We start from the raw sequence: 20,419 nt of genomic DNA, 5'->3' as shown, positions 1-20,419 counted from the left end.
TTTTTGTTTCTACATAGAACTTATCACTATGATATTTTAAGATCTAATTTAGTGTCCCTCTTCAATGTATTAAGTGGCCTACTTCCTCTTTACCGTTTCTCTTCTCCCTTGAAAGAAGCCTTTCTTACAGTCCTTAACCTTTTTGGCTACCATTAGCAACCTATTCTGTTTTTTTTTTTCACCTCCTTCAGCAAGTTATTGAATGTTTTTACTTGGTTGTCTTGTTTCATGACTGGTACCTGATTCATTTAATTAAGCTCAGATCTTTAAGCAGCTCCTCACTGAGCCCCATAAGTGAGCTTTTTGCTCTTTCTTCCCTCCATTCCTTTTCAGAGCTTGCTTTTTATTATCAGAATTTTGGATACTTCAGCTTTCTTCCACATTATGCGTCTTGTTTCTACACCTGAATTTATGTTCCGTCTGTCAGCTGATGTCTGGTCACCACAGTGCTTGTTTTTAGTTGCATCCTTTCTCTGATTTCTCAAGATGTGATATGCAGCATTAAAGAATTGATTTACTTAGATAAGAAGTTAAAAGGGAGATTATTGTGTGGCTAGATCTTAAAGTGTAATTGACGTGGTATCAATCTTTTTCAGATATTTTTTTCCCCATTCAGATACTAATGTGAATACTCAAGAACTCTATAGAAGCAAGACCTGGAACATAATGAATGTATTATATAAGAATGGATGGACCTGGGTCTTGTCATCTAAAGAGGAAGGGAAAAGGTTTCCTTTTTCTACCTCTAGCTGTGCATCTGTGCCTAATGGATGACAAGGTCGGATGATATAAACTCCCGCAAGACCGTTTCGGGCTGGACATAAGGAAGAACTTCTTTACAGTTCTTCCCCAAGGTCTGGAATAGCCTGCCATCGGAGGTGGTTCAAGCACCTACTTTGAATGCCTTCAAGAGAAATTTGGATGTTCGTCTTGCTGGGATCCTGTGACCCTAGCTGGCTTCTTGCCCCTGAGGCAGTGGGCTGGACTCGATCTTCTGAGGTCCCTTCCAGCCCCAATGTCTATGAAATCTATGAAGCGTTGCCTACCCCTGGTTTAAACAAACAGTTTCTAGGGATAGCGATTCCACAATTTCTCCAGGTAGCCTGTTCCAATGACTGATCACTTTCATAGTCAGAAAGGTTCTTCCTAATCTCCAGCCTAAATTTTCTCTGCTGCAGTTTGAGGTTAGTTTTTTGTCCTGTTCCCACAGCCACAAAAAAGGTTATTTCTATCCTTTTTTTTTTTTTTTAAATGCAAAACAAAATGATAATATGTATATAAAGCTATGCACATCTCTATCACAAACAATATATATGTCTCCTTTATAATCACCTTTCAGGTACTTGACAGCTATAATCAAATTCTCCTTTAGTCTTTTCTTCTCCAAACTAATATTCCTATCTCTTTCAATCTTTCCTCATAAATCATTTGTCTGAGGCCTAATCATTTTTGTTTCTGTCCACTGGTTTTTTTCAATCTGTCTGCATCTTTCTTGAATTGTGGTTCCCAAAAGTGAACACAGTACTTCAAGTGTGGTCTCGTCAGTGGAAGAATCATTTCCCTTTCCCTTAACTCCTGTTAATGCACACTAGTATGCTGTTAGCATTTTTTTGGTTTTTTGCAATGAGAACTCACTGTTGGCTCATTTAGTTTTCTGGTTCTCTAACTTCTGGCTCCTTTTCTGCCTAGCCCATCACTCCCCAGTTTGTATTTTTGCATGTGGTTATTCTGTTCCAAATGCAGAGCTTTGCACTCATCATGAAAGGCATGCCTAAAAAAAGAATTGCAGGTAGTAATTTGAATAGCAGCCTGTGGGTTGGGAGCCCTAGTATGAGTATCATTGCTTGATGTAGACAGTTGATTAGCATCTCTCTGTCACAAGTTAGGGAACCACTCTTTGACTTAGTTTTGAGTGTTAGGCAGCTCAAGCTCCTCTCCTTTGTCCAGAATTATGCCATCTTCTGTGGCTCACTCATTACAAGTAGTAAGATTCCAATCCAGGATCACTTCAGCCTCCGTACCCTTTATTTAAACTGTTAGGAACCCAAAGTTTTTCTTCGTTATGGAGGGGTATGCTTACATATTATTAAAGACGGTACAAATGCAGGCTTGCTGAGTTGTCTCAACTGTTTTGAATATAATGGCAGTGCTTGAGAAACGGTTCAAAACTTTTATCTTTGCATTTTCTTCATGTGTACACAGCAACACAGTTCAGCCTGGGTAACTTTTGAAATAATCCAAACTTCTAAGGATTTAGCAAGGTCCAGCACCTTTTGTTTCTGGGCCTCAGCAATTGACAAATTCAAACAGAAATACTCTGATGCATAAATGCCTAGCCTCTGGTGATTTAATATGATTTCCAGTGAGACTCATTTCTTCTAGCTTCCTAATCTCTTTCCAAGAGTTTTGCCTTGAGCATCATTAAACAATTCTGAACAGAAAACAGATGTGTTTTATTAAATCTAGAGATAAATTTACCAGAGCTGGACTTTGGTTTCTACCTTTAATGCACCCACAGTGTTCTGCTTTGCTTCAGCTGATTCCATTGTTTGCAGCTTTGCCATAATTCTGAAGAGCTGGGGCCTTGATAAATACATCTGCGGAAAGTTTCTGCCTACAAATGTATCTCATTTGATGGATCTTTTAAAGTAATTGATTCTTGTTTGTTTCTCAGTTAAAAACACAGCTCTGTGAGAAACAGGAAATACAGGTTCTGAGGACAGCAGCTGAAAGTAGCCCTGTCTAAAAGTGTCTGCATGATGGTGGGGTGTCAATAGGTGCCTAAAAGGATACATAGACCTTGTGTGGGGCCTCAGTGGGTGAATTTTACCTAGTGTGCATATGCAGTTGGTCCATATTATTTCAGCAGTAGAGGAGTCTCACTTTGTGTTTGCAGTGCAGTGCTGAATGAACAATACATCCTGAGTTCCAGTAGGTGGTGCAGCCGGATCAAGTCCTTGATTCTGGTTTTATTTGTCTAACCAAGGAAGATATAAACAACTATAAAATTCAATTGCTGCCTCCTTATGCTTCTCTGCTATTATCCACTTGAATTCCAGTCTTTCAGCCAAAAACTCACATAGAAACAAAAGAAAATTTAAATTGAATTGCCTGAAAAATAAATCAGATACAGTAAGCAGTATCTAATTAGTCTGTCTGATTAAACCCGCATCTTAATAGTGAATTATTTTTCCCTACAGGTGAGAGAATTTGATGGCCGTCATTATATTATGGAGAAGTCAATTACAGGTGATTTTGCACTTGTAAAGGCATGGAAGGCTGATCGTGCAGGAAACATCATCTTCAGGTACGGCTTGCTTATTATCACAGTAACCAAGGAGTCAGCAGAAAAGCTTCTCTTGTGGTTCGAATCATGAAAGGAAAATGGAATCCTATCTCTTGTTTGATAGCAAAAGAATATTTTACTGGCTTCACTTTTAACTTTGGTTTCTTGCCCTACTGCCAAATTACAATGCTATAAGGTGGCAGGCTATATTGCTTATATTAATGACCCTGGAGAATACAAATGCAGGTGTGAAATAAAAATTGGGGTTAAAAAGGAGGCAGAATAGACGAAAGCCATTAGTGGTTACAGAGAAATATAACAGCATTCTGGGCACACTGCTGTCTGGGGTTAAGGTCTGATTTCTATTTTTCTGAAGGATAGCATGTTGGGGACATTCACATATGTGGAAATAATAGCCAGCTGCTATTAACCTGTAATCCAAATAGTTAAATAGAAGCTTCGTTCTGCCCCACACTGAAGACAGTAGTTCAACTTCTGTTGACTTCAGTGGTTTTAGACCAAGCATTTACATTAAGGGAAAACCATCCTTTAATGAAAAGTTTACAAGTTGGTACAGTGATGAAACTGGCCTGGGTCCCCTTATAAACCTCTAGAACACAGCTTTAGTCACAATCTGAGACCAATGCAAAACCTAGCAGGTGCATTGTGTTCTTGCTCTGGTTTCCCCCAGAGATTTAGTGGAGAGGTTCACTTTAACAGCAGTTTTTTGTTTGTTTTGCTGCTGGCAGAAGAAAAGGTAAGCAGTGTGGCAGCTACCAGTAATTTCTTATAAGAAAGTATCAAACTAAGTGATTCACCTTTTTAAGTATTGAAGGAACCAGGAATTCAGAAAGGGGTATTGCTCTCCGTAGAGGTTTGTCATAACTTTCTTGAGAGAGAAAAGGAAAAAAAAGAATCGCGTTGTCTGATTGCTGGTATTCAACCTTTCAGTGAAGATGTCACTATTTCTGTTTGAAAATGGAATCTTACATGTTCTCTTACAAAGAAACACTGGCTTCGTTATTTGGCTGTTCATTTGCCCCTCTTCAGACCCTGGGACGTAGAAACTGTCGTTCTGGTTCGCCCACCTGTTTTTGTCCCTGCTCTCCCTGACATTTCCATCTCTGTTCTGATCCATATGTGCTTCCTTATACTCATCTTTTTCCTGACATTTTCTCCCTTTCTACAGTCATATACCTGCTGTATTCTCCTTTTCTTTTTCCACATTCTCCCATTGTCTCCTTGCTGATAACTCGATTTTTGCAGGCGTGGCCAACCTGTGACATGTATGCCAGGGCAGCACAAACAACCTCTCTGTGTGTGGCATGTAGTAGATTGAGGAAGGGGGAGGCAGCGCAATGGAAGACAGGACAGGAAGCAGAAAGAGCAGCAGACTAGGCAGGAAGCACAGGGCCAGGAGCAGAAAGGAGAGAAGCAAATTTGGGTAGGGAGCACACAGGGCAGAGAGTAGAGAGCAGAGTAACAGATCAGGGAGGAGAAGGACACTCAGGGAGGTTCTGGGGCTAATTTGTGGTGCACTGGCCAAAAAGGTTGGACCCCGCTGTTCTGTTGCATCACCCTCTGTCTGTCTTCTTCCCTCTCACTTTCACTCAGCTTCCTTCTTCTACCCCCATGTTCCTGAGGTCTCATGAATACTAGGAATGCTTCAAATAGAGTAGAAGTCACTTAAGCATCCAGTTAGTGAATTTACCAAATGAAGTAACTTAATTCAGAGTTAATGGTGATCTCTCCTTTATGGAAGACATGCTCACCAATGCCTAAGGGCATACGGCAATTGTACCATAGTTAGGCCGTTTAATAATTATGTATAGCCCATTGGAAAAGTAGAGAGGAGAAATCATGATAGACTTTAAGACAGTGGAACCTGCCAGCTGGACAGTCCTACTAGATAACCTACTGCTTATCATTTTGCAGTATTCTGATGTGACCAACTGAGCTGAAGTCTTCCTGGTGCTGCCCATGACTGGAACTATGGGAGTTGTTTTCTTGTCATGTTTTACCATGTTTTGGTCGGGGACGGCATATGTAGTATATATCCTAAGTCTTTGCCACCTTCTGGCAGTAGCTCAAATGAAGCAATCTGACAAGACCCTTAGTCCCTTTCCTACTAAAGGATCAGGTGAAAACCTTTACATTTTCACTTCAATAAAAGGACTTAAGGTATATGTCTTAAATTTTTAAGAACAGAAGGAACCAATGTGGTCTTCTAGCCTCAGCTATACACAGGCCATCATATTTCACTGATAGATTCTAACACTAGCTGAGAAGCATGTGATTGAACTGCAACAGGTCTTTCCGAAGCACAGAATTTATTGGATAAAGCTTATTTCTGTGCCCTGCCAAATTTGTGTTTGATATGCACCTCCATAGCTGCATTATCTCCAAATAAATTTATACTGACCCCTAGACAAACTTAGCCTAACAAGAGGGCTGTTCTAATAGCTGTCACTTTCAAGGAAAGTGCACTTAACCAAGGAAATGTAACCAAAATATTTCTGATACCTTTAAAGAGAACCAAAAACCCATCCCTTAGTTACAGGGAGATTTAAATTACTTTTCCTGAGCCAGCTACGATAAGTGCCTGCATAAGATGATTTCACCTTGGAACTAGGCTCCACTGTTTGGGTGGGCAACTTCAATGGAATTCAACAGGAACTCTACTGGTTGTAAGTAGGGCTGTGTGAAATTTTGCCACCGGTTTTGTTTTGACACTGTTTTGACTTGTTTCAAGGTCAAAACAGCAAAATTGAAATGAAACAGGTGGTCGAAACAGCCTTGAAACAAAATGAGGCAAGTCAAACATTTTGCCGTTTTGACACTGTTTCAACGTTTTGCCCATAGGCTATTATGGGGAAGGTCAATATAGCCTATAACTTTGTCATTTCTGGCCAGATTTGGATGAAAGTTGCAGGAATGATAGCCCCATCCAAGGGCATAAAGCTTGACAAGTTTCAAGAAGATAAATGCAGGAGATTTGGAGAAACTGCACCCCAAGGTCTTGAGAGCCAAACTGGTGTCAAGTGTATGTGTTAAGTCACATCATGGTCAAAACTACAGGAATGCTAGCGCCTACTGAGGCCACAAAGCCTGCCATGTTTCAAGGAGATGGGTGCAGGGGGTTTGGAAAAACTGCATCCCAAAATCCTGAAAACAAAACTCATGTCACATGTATGTGTTAAGCCACAGCAGGGTCAAAGCTTCAGGCATGCTAGGTCCTGCTGAGGCCATGAAGCCTGCCAAGTTTCAAAGAGATAAGTACAGGGGTTTTGGGGGAAACTGCACCTCAAGCTGCGGACAATAAAAACTTGTGACATGGGTGACACTGTGTGTTAAGGCGCAGCAGGGTGAAAACTGCAGGGATGCTAGCCCCTGCTGTGGCCACGAAGCCTGCCAGCTGTCCAGGAGATAGGTGCAGGTGGGGTTCTGGGGCCCTGCTCCTCTAGCTGCTGACAGGCAAAACTCATGACATGGGTGCTTGTGCAACTGCTGCCTCTCATCAGGCAGTAGGACTGAAGATCCCCCATCACTTGTCACCAAGACCTGAGGGTAATAATTGACCACAGTATGAAAGTGAGCCGGCAGTGCGATGCTGTAGCCAGCAGGGCCAGCAATACACTGGCATGCATCAATTGATGCATCTCCAGCAAAACCATTGCAAAGAAGTGATTCTCCTGGTGGAAGAAATCAAACTTCATGTTGTGGTTGAATCAGAACTGACAGAGCCAGCTTTTCTTTATTTAGGGCTATACTGTGATCACAGGGAGAATTCCATGCAGCAAGGGGAATCACCCACTTGTCTGTTTCAAAGGATTTCTCAGACTCTCTAAGGTTACAAGTGTATTTATACTTAAGACAGAGAAAGAGATAAAAAATACACCTTGAGAAACAAAACAATATTAAATTACACAGAAATTTAGGAAGTTTACTTAAACAAACTATCTATGCGCAGGGCAAGATATCAAGATAACCTAAGGATAACCCAAGGCATGCAGGATTCCTTATCTCAGAACATTTAACTGAATTAAGCAGTATCAGCACTTCTGGTCTTTGTCTGTTTTTCTAGTCAGGTAAGCCAATTACTTCTACATCCTGCTCTACTTGGCTCTTCTCAGCACTGGTGAGATCACAGGTGGAGCCCTGCACCTGGTTCTGGGCTCCACACCTTAACAAGGATGTGGTAAAGCTTGAGAGAGTCCAGAGAAGGGCCACTCATATGATCAGAGACTTGCACAGCAAGCCATATGAGGAAAGACTGAGGGACCTGGGACTCTTCAGCCTGAAAAAGAGAAGGCCGAGGGGGGAGTTGGTAGCAGTTTACCACTACATCAGAAGCATACATCTAGGGCTCGGTGAACAATTGTTCACCAGGACACCCTCGGGGAAAACTTAGGAGTAATGGTCACAAACTCCTGGAAGATTGTTTCAGGCTCAACATTAGGAAAAACTACTTCATAAGTAGGGTGTCCAGACTGTGACCATTACTCACCAGGAGCTACCATCCCTGCAGTTTTGACCCCCCTGTGACTTAACACATACACATGACATAAGTTTTGCTTTCAAGAATTTGGAGTGCAGTTCCCCCGAACCCCTGCACCAATCTTCTTGAAACTTGGCAGGCTTCATGGCTTCAGCAGGGGCTAGCAAGCCTGCAGTTTTGACCCCACTGCGTCCTAGCATTTACACGTTACACAAGTTTTGCTTTCAGGAATTTGGGGTGCAGTTTTTCCAACCCCCCTGCACCTATCACCTTGAAACATGGCAGGCTTCATGGCCTCAGGAGGAGCTACCACATATGCAGTTTTGTCCCCACTGTGGCTTAACACATACATGTGACATGAGTATTGCTCTCAAGATTTTTGGGGTGCAGTTTCTCTGAACTCCCTGCACCTCTCTTCTTGAAGCTTTGCATGCATTATACCCTCAGAAGTGGCTATAATTTCTGCATGTTTCGTCCAAATCTGGCTCAAAATGACAAAGTTATAGCCTGTTTCGACCTTCCCCCTTATATCCTATGAACAAAACAGGCTTTAGCAGCCATTTTGACTTGAAACAAAAGTCGAAACAAAACACTGGTCTGTCGAAACATTGAAACTCTGGTCAAAACAAAATGCTTCTGTTTTGCACAGCCCTAGTTGTAAGTTCATTAGTAGGTCTAGATTAGATGGAGTATCCACCATCTCTTTAGCCAGTACCACTCAGTACTGGTGCCCTTCTGGACTCTACTTGTAGTAATTCTGCAAGCATAGTTGTGATGTCTTTGCATCAGCACCAATGCCTTTCGCCATAGGACTGGAAGGGACCTTCTGGTGTTATGAAGTCATGCCCCCTGCTATTGCAGGCCCCTCTTATATAAGCCTGTCTGTAAACCAGTCAAAATCAGCAGTAGGTTTGTCACTTGTGAATTTTAGCCCATTGTGTGGTGTATTCCTGAACGTGAATGTCAGTGTGTACATACTGGATGTAGCTTGGCTGGCACTACTCTAGTCTGCAAGTGTCTTGTTTCAGCCACCTTCAAAGTGAATATTGTTGGAATGGCTTGAGTTCAGTTTGGGTTCCTAAATGAATAGATTTAGTGTTGATTTAAGATGGCAGGAGTTGCCTACCGATTACTCATTACCTAGACTGCCTCGTCAGTGATGCACTACTTCGGACAATTTACGGTATATTTATACATACTAGATATTATGAGCTATAAATTAAGGAAAAGGAAGGAAGATGCTTTCAGTACTAATATCCTTCAAAAAGTGGAGCTTCGGAAAGTGGAGCTTTTTTCTCAGCATAAGGATGTTGGAAGTTCAGCAATTAAGGTACACTTGTACTCTAGCCATAGGATTAAATGCAGAGTATTGTAGAGAGACCCTGGGTAGTTTGGGTAGCATTCTAGTCACGGTAACACTGAGCTCAGTATAGGTTATTATATCTTGTGAAGTGGCAAGGAAAGTAAACCTGCGCTGAAATCTGTGCTGCTACAGCTATATTGCTAGCAGCATCCGAGGTAATGAGAAAATCATGGCGCCATGCTGCAAGCCATATTTATGACTGCAGTATAAACATAACCATAACAGCAGCCTCTGAAGAATGCTGCTTTTAGGTCCTTCACCTTCAGAAAATGCTTATGCTCATAACTAAAGAGCTCAGAGGAGCAGCAAGGGTCCCACTAAAGAGATGCATGTGAACTTCAATTGCAAAAAGTGTTCGTGGAGAAAGCATGTTGATGTTACCATTTATTTATTTTTAAAAGCACACTTGTACTCAAGCATGCTTGTAAGTGTCAGTTACAGGGCATGCATATTCAGTTGCAATAAATGCACGTACAAGTGATATACCAGCTGGGGATATGAAGGTAATATAATCAAGACCTTAATGAACACACAACTATTTGATAGTTTTTTAACATGATGACTAGGTCGAACGGTCACAAACTCCTGCAAGACCGTTTTAGGCTGGACATAAGGAAGAATTTCTTTACTGTCCGAGGAGCCCCCAAGGTCTGGAACAGTCTGCCAGCGGAGGTGGTTCAAGCACCTACATTGAACACCTTCAAGAGTAAATTGGATGCTTATCTTGCTGGGATCCTATGACCCCAGCTGACTTCCAGCCCTGATGTCTATGAAATCTATGAAACATACCATCTAATAACTTGAGTATTTATTCCCCAAAGGTAGTTTGTTTTTAGAGCTTTTTAGATGAAATGTTTTAATTGGATTGCTTTTTATTATCTATGGTAAAGCTCAAAAATTAAGTGTGCATTTAGCACGAAAATGGTTCCCCTGTCTCACTTGATTTTTTTAATTCTGGCTAGTTTTAGGAGTATATTTTCCTCTCACCATGATTAGTAATTTATATTCTTGTAGTCATGTACTGAGAAAGGAATATGTACTTAAATCCTTTTGTGTGAGCTCTCTCTCTCTTCTTATATTTTTTAAAAACAAACAAACAAAAACAGTCCCATGGGAGACTAAAAGAACAATGTGTTATTTCCTCCTTTAGACTCCCCTGGAGATCTTATATTTTCTGCTAACTATGAATAAAACAGTTTCCAGCCCTCCACATAAGTTTTCAGATGTTTTTATCCCATTGTTTTCCTGCATTAGAAATTAGCATGAAAGTGCTTGGCACTTGCCAAAACATGGAAAACCAGGAGGTGGCAGTGTTGGCCCAAAGCGCCTCATGGTGAAAAAGCTAGTGATGTGCATTGGACAACGCTTGTGAGAGGATAAGAAGATATAAGCTGGGAAGTAAGGATACCCAGAAACTAACTCAATTTTGTAAAAACAAAGCAAACAACAAAAGAAAAAAACCTGTAAGTCTTTAATTTCTTTGCTGTGCCACAGAATGTATTCTGTTCATAGACTTCCAGAAAGCCTTGTGGGCCCTCTTAGTTGAATTAGGAATTTCCAACAAACTAACTGAACTCAATAAAGTTTGTATGCATGAATCAAGAAACAAATCAGAAACGGTGAAAGATAATCAGACTTCTTCTCAGTTAGAACTGGATTTGGACAGGGAGTTGGTCTGTCTCTGCTGCTATTCAGTCTGGCACTGGAAAAAGTAATCAGGAGCATATATGAGGGGAGGAATTCCCTGAACAGAGAACATAAAGTCCTTACATATGCTGATGATAGACCTCTCATAAGTAAAAATATGAATGATGTAGGAGCTCGGTATACCCAACTAACAAATGTAGCAAAGAGAATTGGACTACAAGTGAACATGGATAAAACAGTGTCTGCTGGTAAATAGGACAGCAGTAAACTAGGGACCTCATGTAAAAATAAATTACATGCATTTTAAACAAGTGACCCACTTCAAATGTTTAGGTTCTATCATAGCACAGGATGGTAAAATAAATTAAAGGAAGAATAGAAGCAGGAAGTAGAGCCTATTTTGCACTGCACAAGCTCCTGTCAAGCTTAATCCAAGGAAAGTTTAAATTTCAAGTCCATAGTCAATCCATGTATAAACTATGGCAGTCAGACCTGGGTTCTCTCAAAAGTAAGCAAAATAATACTAGACTGTTTTGAAAGGAAGATTTTACAGAAAATCTTCTGTGCATAGTATGATCACATACCAAAAAAATGGCATACAAGCCCCAATAATGAGTTATGTCAGTTGTGCAGACACTGAACCCTGATGCAGAAAATTAGAGCATGACTATAGTGGCTGGGCTATGTCAAAAGACTTGAAGCCCTCTAGACACCAAAGAAAGGGCTCCTTGGGGCGCTGGAAGGGAGACAGCTGCCTGGACAGCCAAGATGAAGATGGCTAGATGATGTAATGTCAGACCTACAGAAATTAAATGCGGACGACTGGAGGATGCAGACATGCAACAGATAGGAATGGATGAAGTGGAGGCAGCCAAGGACTTCTAGGGCCTTTAGTACTATGTTGCTCTGCCTGACTTTAGAGATGGGACTTGAACCTCAGGACCCCCACACTTTAGGCAAGTGGTCTAATTGCAAGGCAGTCTAAGCAGGGATCCTGGTTTTCTCTGATTTTAAAAAAATCCCCAATTTTTGGTTAAAAAAGTAACCTCAGTTCCATTAATATATATTTTAGTGGTGTTTCATTTAAAGCACTGAAAAATGTGGAATTGGAGTTACTTTTTTAACCAAAAATTGGGGATTTTTTTTAAATTGGAGAAAACCAGGATCCCTGCTAATTGGTCTCTTTTCATGGGATCTGAGGAAAATGTACATGAGATGCCTTCCAGGAAAAGGGCTAGAAAGGACCTCATGAGGTCATTTAGCCCAGATCCCTGTTGAAGGCACGATTGTCCCATTATAAAGACTTTACCTGGGGAGAAGGAATGGTTTATAAACCAGTCCAGCCAAGTGTCCATCTAATTCGCTCTTGAAAATTTCCAGGGATGCAGAGTCCATAACTTCTCTAGGTAGCCTGTTCCAATGCTTGACAAACCTCATAGTCAGTAAGTTCCTCCTAATTTCTAATCTAAATTTCCTTTGCTGAAACTTGAGACCATTGCTTCTTGTCCTGTCCCCTATGGCCATGGAAAATACTCTATCTCTGTCTTCTCTATAATTTGCCTTTTAGGCATTTGAAGATGGTTATCAAATAAATCATGTTTCCCAGACCTCTAATAAAGTCCGTCATTTTTCACTGGACTCTTTCCAGCTCTCTGTGGGAGCTGTTCTACTTTTATATGAATAATTAATAATCATTGGGCAAGAGGCACAGTCTCTCTCTCTCTCTTGGCCCCCCCTTCCCCCTGATTTTAACTTAATTTCTGTTGGACTCTTCTTGATGAAATTTTCATCAGAACTGATGTTTATGCAGAATGTTTTGCTTTTAACAAAAACAAAGAGTTGAAGAAATGTTGACCAGCTCTAATAGAAAGTAGCACTTACTTATCATATTATGAACCTACAATTCTGTAAAGAAATTGTTTTTTTTAAACGTAGTGTAAGGACTGAAATTGGTTACATGACGTTTTGTTTCCTTTAAGTTCTGGATTCAGAGCTTGACTTGTGTCAGAAATGAATGTATTATTGGTTCATTCTTACTCCTTAGGGGGCGTTTTTCCATATGACAAGTTAGTACATAAGAACATTTGGAGCACATAGCACCCTTTTGTATAGAGCCTGCCAGAACTGCCGTAGAAGAGATGTTGTTAGTAAAGAAGAATGCATTTATGCTAGCATTCACCATTTGTTCCCATAAATGTTGCATGCCACATTAAAGGTATGTATGAGATATAGTTTACAGAGTTCATGGCGAATCTCTGCCCAGTAGTGAATGTACATTTGGAATAATGCAGCATGCATTGACGTAATAGGAAAGAATGAGTGCTGTTGCTGCTGCTACTGGCTTTGAATAGTTTAATACATGAATTTAGCACTAAATATTTGATTGCAAAAGCTAGCACATCTTTCTAAAAAGCATGTGAAGCTGTAATTGGTGTCCCATAATATTCCATAATACTGTTCATTCTCTCTCTCTCTCTCTCGGCCATTTTATCCATATAAGGGTCTGACAAAAAATACTATACCATTTATTTTACAGCCAAATGTAAGCATAGGTTAATCTGGAATGCCATATACTCGTATTTCTACTTCTACTGGCAATTTAATGTTTAGATTTTTCCTTCTTTTCCAATGACAGGAAGACTGCAAGAAACTTCAATCAACCAATGTGCAAAGCTGCCAGAAAAACTGTGGTAGAGGTAAGAAAGAAAGAAAATGGTGCAACTGTTGCTTGTCCTTAAGTAAAGTCCTTTACAATGTTAAATAATTTCAAAGTTAAATTAATACTTCATGAAACAATGAGCCAAGAAAGGATTTGTTGTCACATTGTAACTACTGTACTGCTGTGTAAACTTTAGAATGTGCCTTATTGATTTCTGTATTCTCTGTGGGACACACTTTTTAGTAGCTGTATAATGTACATGTCTCACTGCAGGTCAGGATCCAAAGTTAAAGCATCCAAACTTGAATGAGAGATAGGAAAGCAGTGGCAGTGTAGCCATGATGTTGGACCCTGATATTGATCCTAGCACAATCTGCAAGGTCTTCCACTGGTGGCAAAAGGAAATCCTAATGAACAGAGGGTAATGCAGGATCTCAGTCTACCTAGTAAACACCTGCAGTCGCCAGAAAAACCTGGGCAGTGGTGATAGGATGTGCCCCTACAGCAAGCCCTTTGTCATCCACATTACTGAACCATATAAACTGCAACAAGTTGTGTTCGCTCCCCGTCTTTCAACAACAGTTTAATTGTGGATGCCATAGGGCAGACCCTTTATGTTTTAAGATTTCATTCTTTTTATGAAATAAAATGCACAATACTTGTTGGTATTATATATAATGGTAGTATAGTATCATATAATAGAGCTATAAAACACATTTGACAAAATGCATTTACAGATTTCTTTTGTGATAGAGGAGTCTTCCTGTTTAGGTTGCTAATTTTCAAATTTAATTAACTTGCTATTAGATCCCCATTGCTGATATGGAATAGAGAGGTCCAGATATTTCTTATTAAAAAGATTAATGTAATGTATACTCCACAACATACCATAAACCAGTGAGTAAAGTTTAATTAGAGAATAATAGCACGTGCTCTTTTAAATCACATTGCCTTAGAAGAATGTGAGTGAAAAAGAGAAGAGTTTACATTTGCAGTTACCAGTATTCTAGGTTGAACCACATAAATGAACAGGTTGCTGCTCAACACAGCAATGTCGAGAAGATGGTCAAACTTCTCTTTTACTCCTTTGAAGACTTCCTCTGTTTAATTAAAGTTCTCTAAGTTTTGAAAGTAATAGGGAAACTGTTCTTGAGCACTCTTGGCGGGTTTAAAGTTGAATCTTGACTTCACTTCCTTTGCAAGCATTTTATGCTGGCAAACTTTATATGAATCATAAAATCCAATCCAATTCCCTACATCAGATAGATGCTTTTTTTTCTCCAAAAATCTCCAGTGAAAGAGATTCTACAGCTTCCCCAAGCAGCTTGTTTTAATGTTCAACTGTTCTGACAATAAGGACATTAAAAAAAAAAATCTAAATATGCTTTGCTGCCACTGAACCTCTTGCTTCATGTCCTGCCCTCTCTAGCAAGGGAGAACAATTGTTATGGCAGACTTTCAGATATTTGAAAAATGCTATTATGTCTCTCTTTTAATCTTTTTTCCAAAGTAGATATATCTAATTGTCTTAATAGCTTATCATACAGCTTGCATTCCAGCTGCTTTGTCCTCCTTGCTATTCGCCTGTAGATTGTCTCTTATTTCTCTACATCCTCCCTAAAATGCAAAGCCCAGAACGAGATTCAGTACTCCATCTTGGGCCAAGTCAAGTGATATGATCACCTCCTGTATCTTATATACAGGGCTTCTGCTAATGCAGCTTAAAATTTCATTTCCATTTTTTTGTAACTGTGTCACAATTATACTGCCAAGTCAGGTTAGTCTTCCCTGACTCCCCCACAGTTTTTTCAATTGATGTTTCTTCCCTAAATATAGAACTTTACATTTGTCTTTGCTGAATTTCCTTTTGTCTCTAGCCCAGGTCTCTAATTTATCAAGGTCCTTTTGAATTTCACTCCTATCCTCCAAAGTGTTTACAGCCCCTGCCAGTTTGTCACTTGCAAACTTGGTAAGAATGCCCTCTCTCCCTGCTTCCAGGTCATTACTGTATTTATCCAAATCCAGGATGACTTCAAATTTAAGATGACCCCTGCAATAATTAGATTGTATGCATAGAAAATTATACATTTGCTGTAATTTTCCTTGTGTATAATCTAATTAGTAAAAGTTCCTTTTAAATTTGTCTCCCCCCTCTTCTGTCCCCAACAGCTGTAGCAGGGAAAGGGGCCAAACCCCTGCCTTTTTCTTCCTGCCCTTTGCCCTCCCTGCCTGCCCGCTTCCCCCTCCCTCCAATTTTGTCTTGGGTTCCAGTAAATACGGTAATTTAGAATGTTCAGTAGCGTTGGATGCAAGACGGACCCCTGCGGAACCCCACTTGAAACCTCCTATGTCTCTGATGTCCAAAATGTTTTGTCCACTGCTGCCACCTTGTCCACCAAACTGGTTACCTGTCGAAGAAGGAAATTGAGTTTGGCATGATTTCTTTCTAACAAGGCCTTGCTGACTGCTAATGGTCACCCTTTCTTCCTCCAGGTATTTACAACTTGATTGTTTTCTCATTTGTACTAGTAGCTTCCCAGATATTGAAATGAAGCTTGACTGGTCAGTAATTCCTAGTGCTTTGAGCACTGGTCTTCTCTTCTAGGTCTGTTTATGCACTTTACGTTAAACGGGTTTTGGAAACAATACAGCAACAGTCCTGGTAGCAATGATGAGAACCCAGGTCTTCTCCCTCCCAACTGAGTGCTCTCTCTAAACACTAGATAACTAGTCAGTCTCTCTCTTGCCCTCTCTTTCTGGCTCATTAAATTCATTTCCACACAGTGACACAGCTTCATCAGGGGTCAAGAGCACCCTAGTCCATAGCCAAGTGGTTATGGGACTTGCCTGTGATGTGGGAGATGTGGGCTCGAATCCCTCAGGGAGATGATGAAGTTGAAATGTGTTCTCTGCTTCTTGGGTGAGTGCTTCAACCACTAGGCTGTTCTGTACAAGGTGACCATCTCCTGTGTGTTTGGAAAGAAGGCACCAACTGCAGCTGAATTCTGTGAGGACCCAGTTCTGTTAATGCGTATTAGGTGAGCACCAAGAATGCTTCCCAAATCAAGCTCCTAAGGGCAAGCCATGGGCAGAGATGAGACATTTTATCTCTGTATTGATAAGAGCCTTAATCATGGTTCTTAGGCTTAACTGTCAGCTAGGTACTGGGCTACTCAGCCTTGTCAAGACAGGCATATGCAGAGAGGTACTATTCCCTTTTGCACAAACTTTTAAAGCCAAATGGGGAGATGCCTGTGGAGTTCAGTCCCCAGTGTTGGGCATCAAATTATGTTGTAGGCAGGAAGGGGAGTTGGATCACCAAGTCACATTTTAGGCCCCCATATCCTTTTTCTCCCTTAAATATCCAGATGTATACTGCCAGAAGCTACATGTGTGACCCAGAGTGATGCTGGTAACTGTGACAGAAATATGTTGCACGGCTCTATGTATTTTTGGATTCTTTTGGGATTTTTTTGTTAATATGAGCTGTGTAAATCGGTATAGGTTTATATAGATCATGCTGTGTGATACAGTGAGCATTTTATTTTTTTCCTTTCACTCTTTATTTTTATATACCTTCCTTTTATCCAGTTGGGGAAAAAAATCTCTTTAACAAAGTGCAATTCGCATCCATTGAATTTAAAATTGTACTAGGATAATAGTATAACCTCCATTATATGACAGGCCACTGAATTTCACTGTATTACCTATTTATTGAGACCAAATATCCCATGTTTAATTAAAATGTAGGTCAGAATTTTGACTGTTCCTTCATGGTATTTGATCGTGGTTCTCAGTAATGGATCTATGACAGATCCCTTTGAGGTTAAGATGGGAGTTAAGGATGGCTCCAGCATTCTTCTTGGTATTCCTTACCATGAAGCTACATCTGACCACCAATAAGTTTCCAGTCAGAGTGGAGCTAAACTACCAAATTAATGGTAAGCTGTTAAATTTTAGCTGACTACGAACCAGAACCAAAACGACCCCAACCTCAGTCATCAAGCTCCAGTACACTGATGATGCTATAGTGTGTGCTTACTTAGAAGCAGACTTTCAAGCAGTTGTCAATGTCTTTAGCAAGGCATACAAGGAAATGGGACTGATGCTTAACATTCAGAGGACTACGGTCCTCCATTAACAAGTTCTCAATGAGCAGTCCCTGGCTCCAGTAGTTTAGATTCATGGTGAGACTCTGGCATACGTTGAGTATTTCCTGTTCTTCGGGAGCCATCTCTTGCAAAACACTGACATTGCCTCAACTATGTAAGTGCAGCCTTTGGACACCTGAGGAGATGTTGATGATTGCAGCATCAGAGCTGAGACCAAGCTCATGGTTTATCAAGCAGTTGTGATTCCCACCTTACTGTATTTAGCTGAGCTATGGACAACATAGAGGAGACACCTCAAGTTGTTAGACATAAGTACCATCAGTGCTGCCTGTGGAAGATCTTTTGAATGCAGCAGGAAGACAGATGCACCAATATTAGTGTCCTCTTGCAAGCAAACATGATGAGCATTGGGGCAATGGTCATTCAACATCAACTTTGCTGAGCTGGCCACATCATCGAAATGTCCAACTCCAGAATCCTGAAACAAGTTTTATTCTCCCAGCTCAGCCAAGATGTATGCTTAAGAGGAGGGTAGAGAAAGTGCTTCAAGGACATCCTCAAAGCCAACTTAAAAGGCATCGTCGACATCAACTTGTGGGGCACTATTGCCCAGGACCACCCCAAATGGAGGGAGAGTCTGCTGCAAGGATCATAGCACTTTGAAACGTTACAATGACAATAGGTGATAGAAAAGCAGGAGCAGCAGAAACACCATGTTGCTGATCGAATCAAGAATCCAGAGCCACCCAACCCACACGGAGACACATGCCTGAGTTGTAGCAGACCCTGTCGATCCCAGTTCGGCCTCATCAGCGATCTTCAGACCCACATATAAGACAATTGTGGAAGATTGTCATCTGTGACTGTGAGGAATTGCCAAAGATAAAGAAGAATTTTGGCTATAGAATGTATTCCAGGGGGGGCATCCACTCTTGATATGTGAGAGGGAAATCCAGTGCTTCCCTTGGTAGCATGTTCTAGTTGTTAATCATCTTCACTTTGTGCATCTGTTTCCAATTTGAATTTGTTTGGCTTCAAGTTCCAGTCACAGGCTCTTGTTAAATACTTCTCTGCTAGGTTAACCAGCCCTTTTGTAACTGGTATTTTCTCCTTGTGTAGCTACTTCTTCACCATAATCGAACCACTTCTCAGTCTTCTTGTGGGTATGGTAAACAGCTGTTTGTGTCTCTACAAAAAGAATTTTCTCCTGTACTTGAATCATATTCTCAGTTTTTTCAGTATCCTTTTTTAACTATGGACACCATAATGGTAGATTAAATTCTAGTGTTGGCTTGACTAATGCCATAGACAGCAGTACATCCCCTCTTCTTGTATTCCATAGGTATTTTTTCAGTCCAAGGCCTGCATTGGTTCTTTTTTGCTACAAATTCAGACTGTGAGCTCATATTGAAACACTTTTTAGAAGCACAGCTTCAAAGATTCAGTACCCATTCTGTAGGTCTCCCCTTCATTCCTTATATCTGAATATTACAGCTTTGCAATTAGACTCTATTAAAATTCATTTTGTTAGAGTGGGCCCATGTTAGCAAGAAATGCAGATTGTTGTTTACAACTGCTGACTCCTATCAACATAATATTATATTTACTTTCTGATCACTGATGAAAATGTAGACTAGAGTTGGTCCCTGTGTGACTGGGTTTATGTATTTTTGTGCTTTGAGGGAATAATAAATATTAAGAGACTACTAGAAAAAATGTTCTCTGGATATGTCTTCTCTACCCCTAAGTTGGAAGTGAGAATCAGTTGTACATTAAAACCTTTCTTTGAAAGATTTCCAGATGAATTTTGAAGACTTGAAAAAGTTTGCATGTCTGTTTGTGAGTAGAATTTATGCCTTAATATGTTAGTCCTGATCCTGTTCAGTTGAAGAGAGTGGGACTTTCTCAAGTAGAGTAGGAGTGGGTCCTTAAGAAAAATTAGCAATAGTCAAGGGAAAATAAAACACTGCTAGCTCTGAACTGCTGCTGAGCTGCAAAGAATGGAACTGTTTAGTCTCAGCAAGGAGGCTAGGTAAAGAAGAAGTTAAGACTTAGTTGGGTTACTTAGGGGCTTTATCTATCCCTAAAGCTAAAATGTTATAGATGTTTAAGTTAATTCCGTCCCTTTTTAAGTTTTCTGTGCTACATTTTAATCTACAACAATATTACATTCAGTATTTATTACATCTTCATCATCTTATCTTCCTATATAAATACTTACTCTTAGGAACTTGCTTTCGTGTTTAGCCCTCTGTAAATGTGGACCTATTCTCCACCCGTGTGTACCTATGTGATTAACTCTAAGCTGAGGTTGCTAGATTACCCTCACCAAACTTGAATCCTTCTGCAAATACCATTTAGCCAGATCCCTTTTTGCCTCCATGGTATGGATGCTCAATGTGGGAATTTCAGGGACAGAGGATTAGTTGATCTATAAAGGGGACTGGAAGTCCCTAATTATATGCAGGGCTAGTGAAGGAGGGGACAGCCAAGAATGAGGGAGAATGGAGTGTGGAGGGGGTCACGAGGCATATGTGGCCCTACGTAGACATTACCACCTCAAGCACTTGCCATAGAGCTGTGGCCTTGACTAAGCATGTGCATCACTAAGCATGCAGCACTTCCATGGGATGCCCCAGCACTTCAGTGCTGATACCCTAAGCTCCCATGTATCCTTCCCAAGCCCCTACATGCTCCAGTAACTCCTACCATATTCACTTGAATACAAGATGAGGCGTTTTATTCCATTCAACATGGAGGGAAGGGAGAAGGGGAAGCCCTTTGTCTTGGATTCAAGTATAAGGCAAGGGGAGAGCTGCCCTCTCCATCGACCTCCCAGCCACCTCTTCCCCCT

The 20,419-nt window shown here is 40.6% G+C and overlaps 1 protein-coding gene across 1 annotated transcript in view; it reads left to right on the top strand.

Moving 5' to 3' along the window:
- OXCT1 (3-oxoacid CoA-transferase 1) overlaps nt 1-20,419 on the top strand; it is a 121,704-nt gene that overhangs the window by 23,590 nt on the left and 77,695 nt on the right. Inside the window, exons 6-7 of the mRNA XM_090038003.1 lie at nt 3,201-3,307; nt 13,430-13,490. Of these exons, the coding sequence (XP_089894129.1) occupies nt 3,201-3,307; nt 13,430-13,490 (168 nt within the window). The remainder of the gene's footprint in view (nt 1-3,200; nt 3,308-13,429; nt 13,491-20,419) is intronic.

The sequence above is a fragment of the Crocodylus siamensis genome, chromosome 3 (assembly GCF_052110815.1).
Source record: "Crocodylus siamensis isolate JL-2025a chromosome 3, ASM5211081v1, whole genome shotgun sequence".
NCBI classification, from domain to species: Eukaryota; Metazoa; Chordata; order Crocodylia; family Crocodylidae; genus Crocodylus; species Crocodylus siamensis.
Note: the sequence above shows the minus strand (reverse complement) of the source record. Positions and strands in the feature narration are given on the sequence as shown.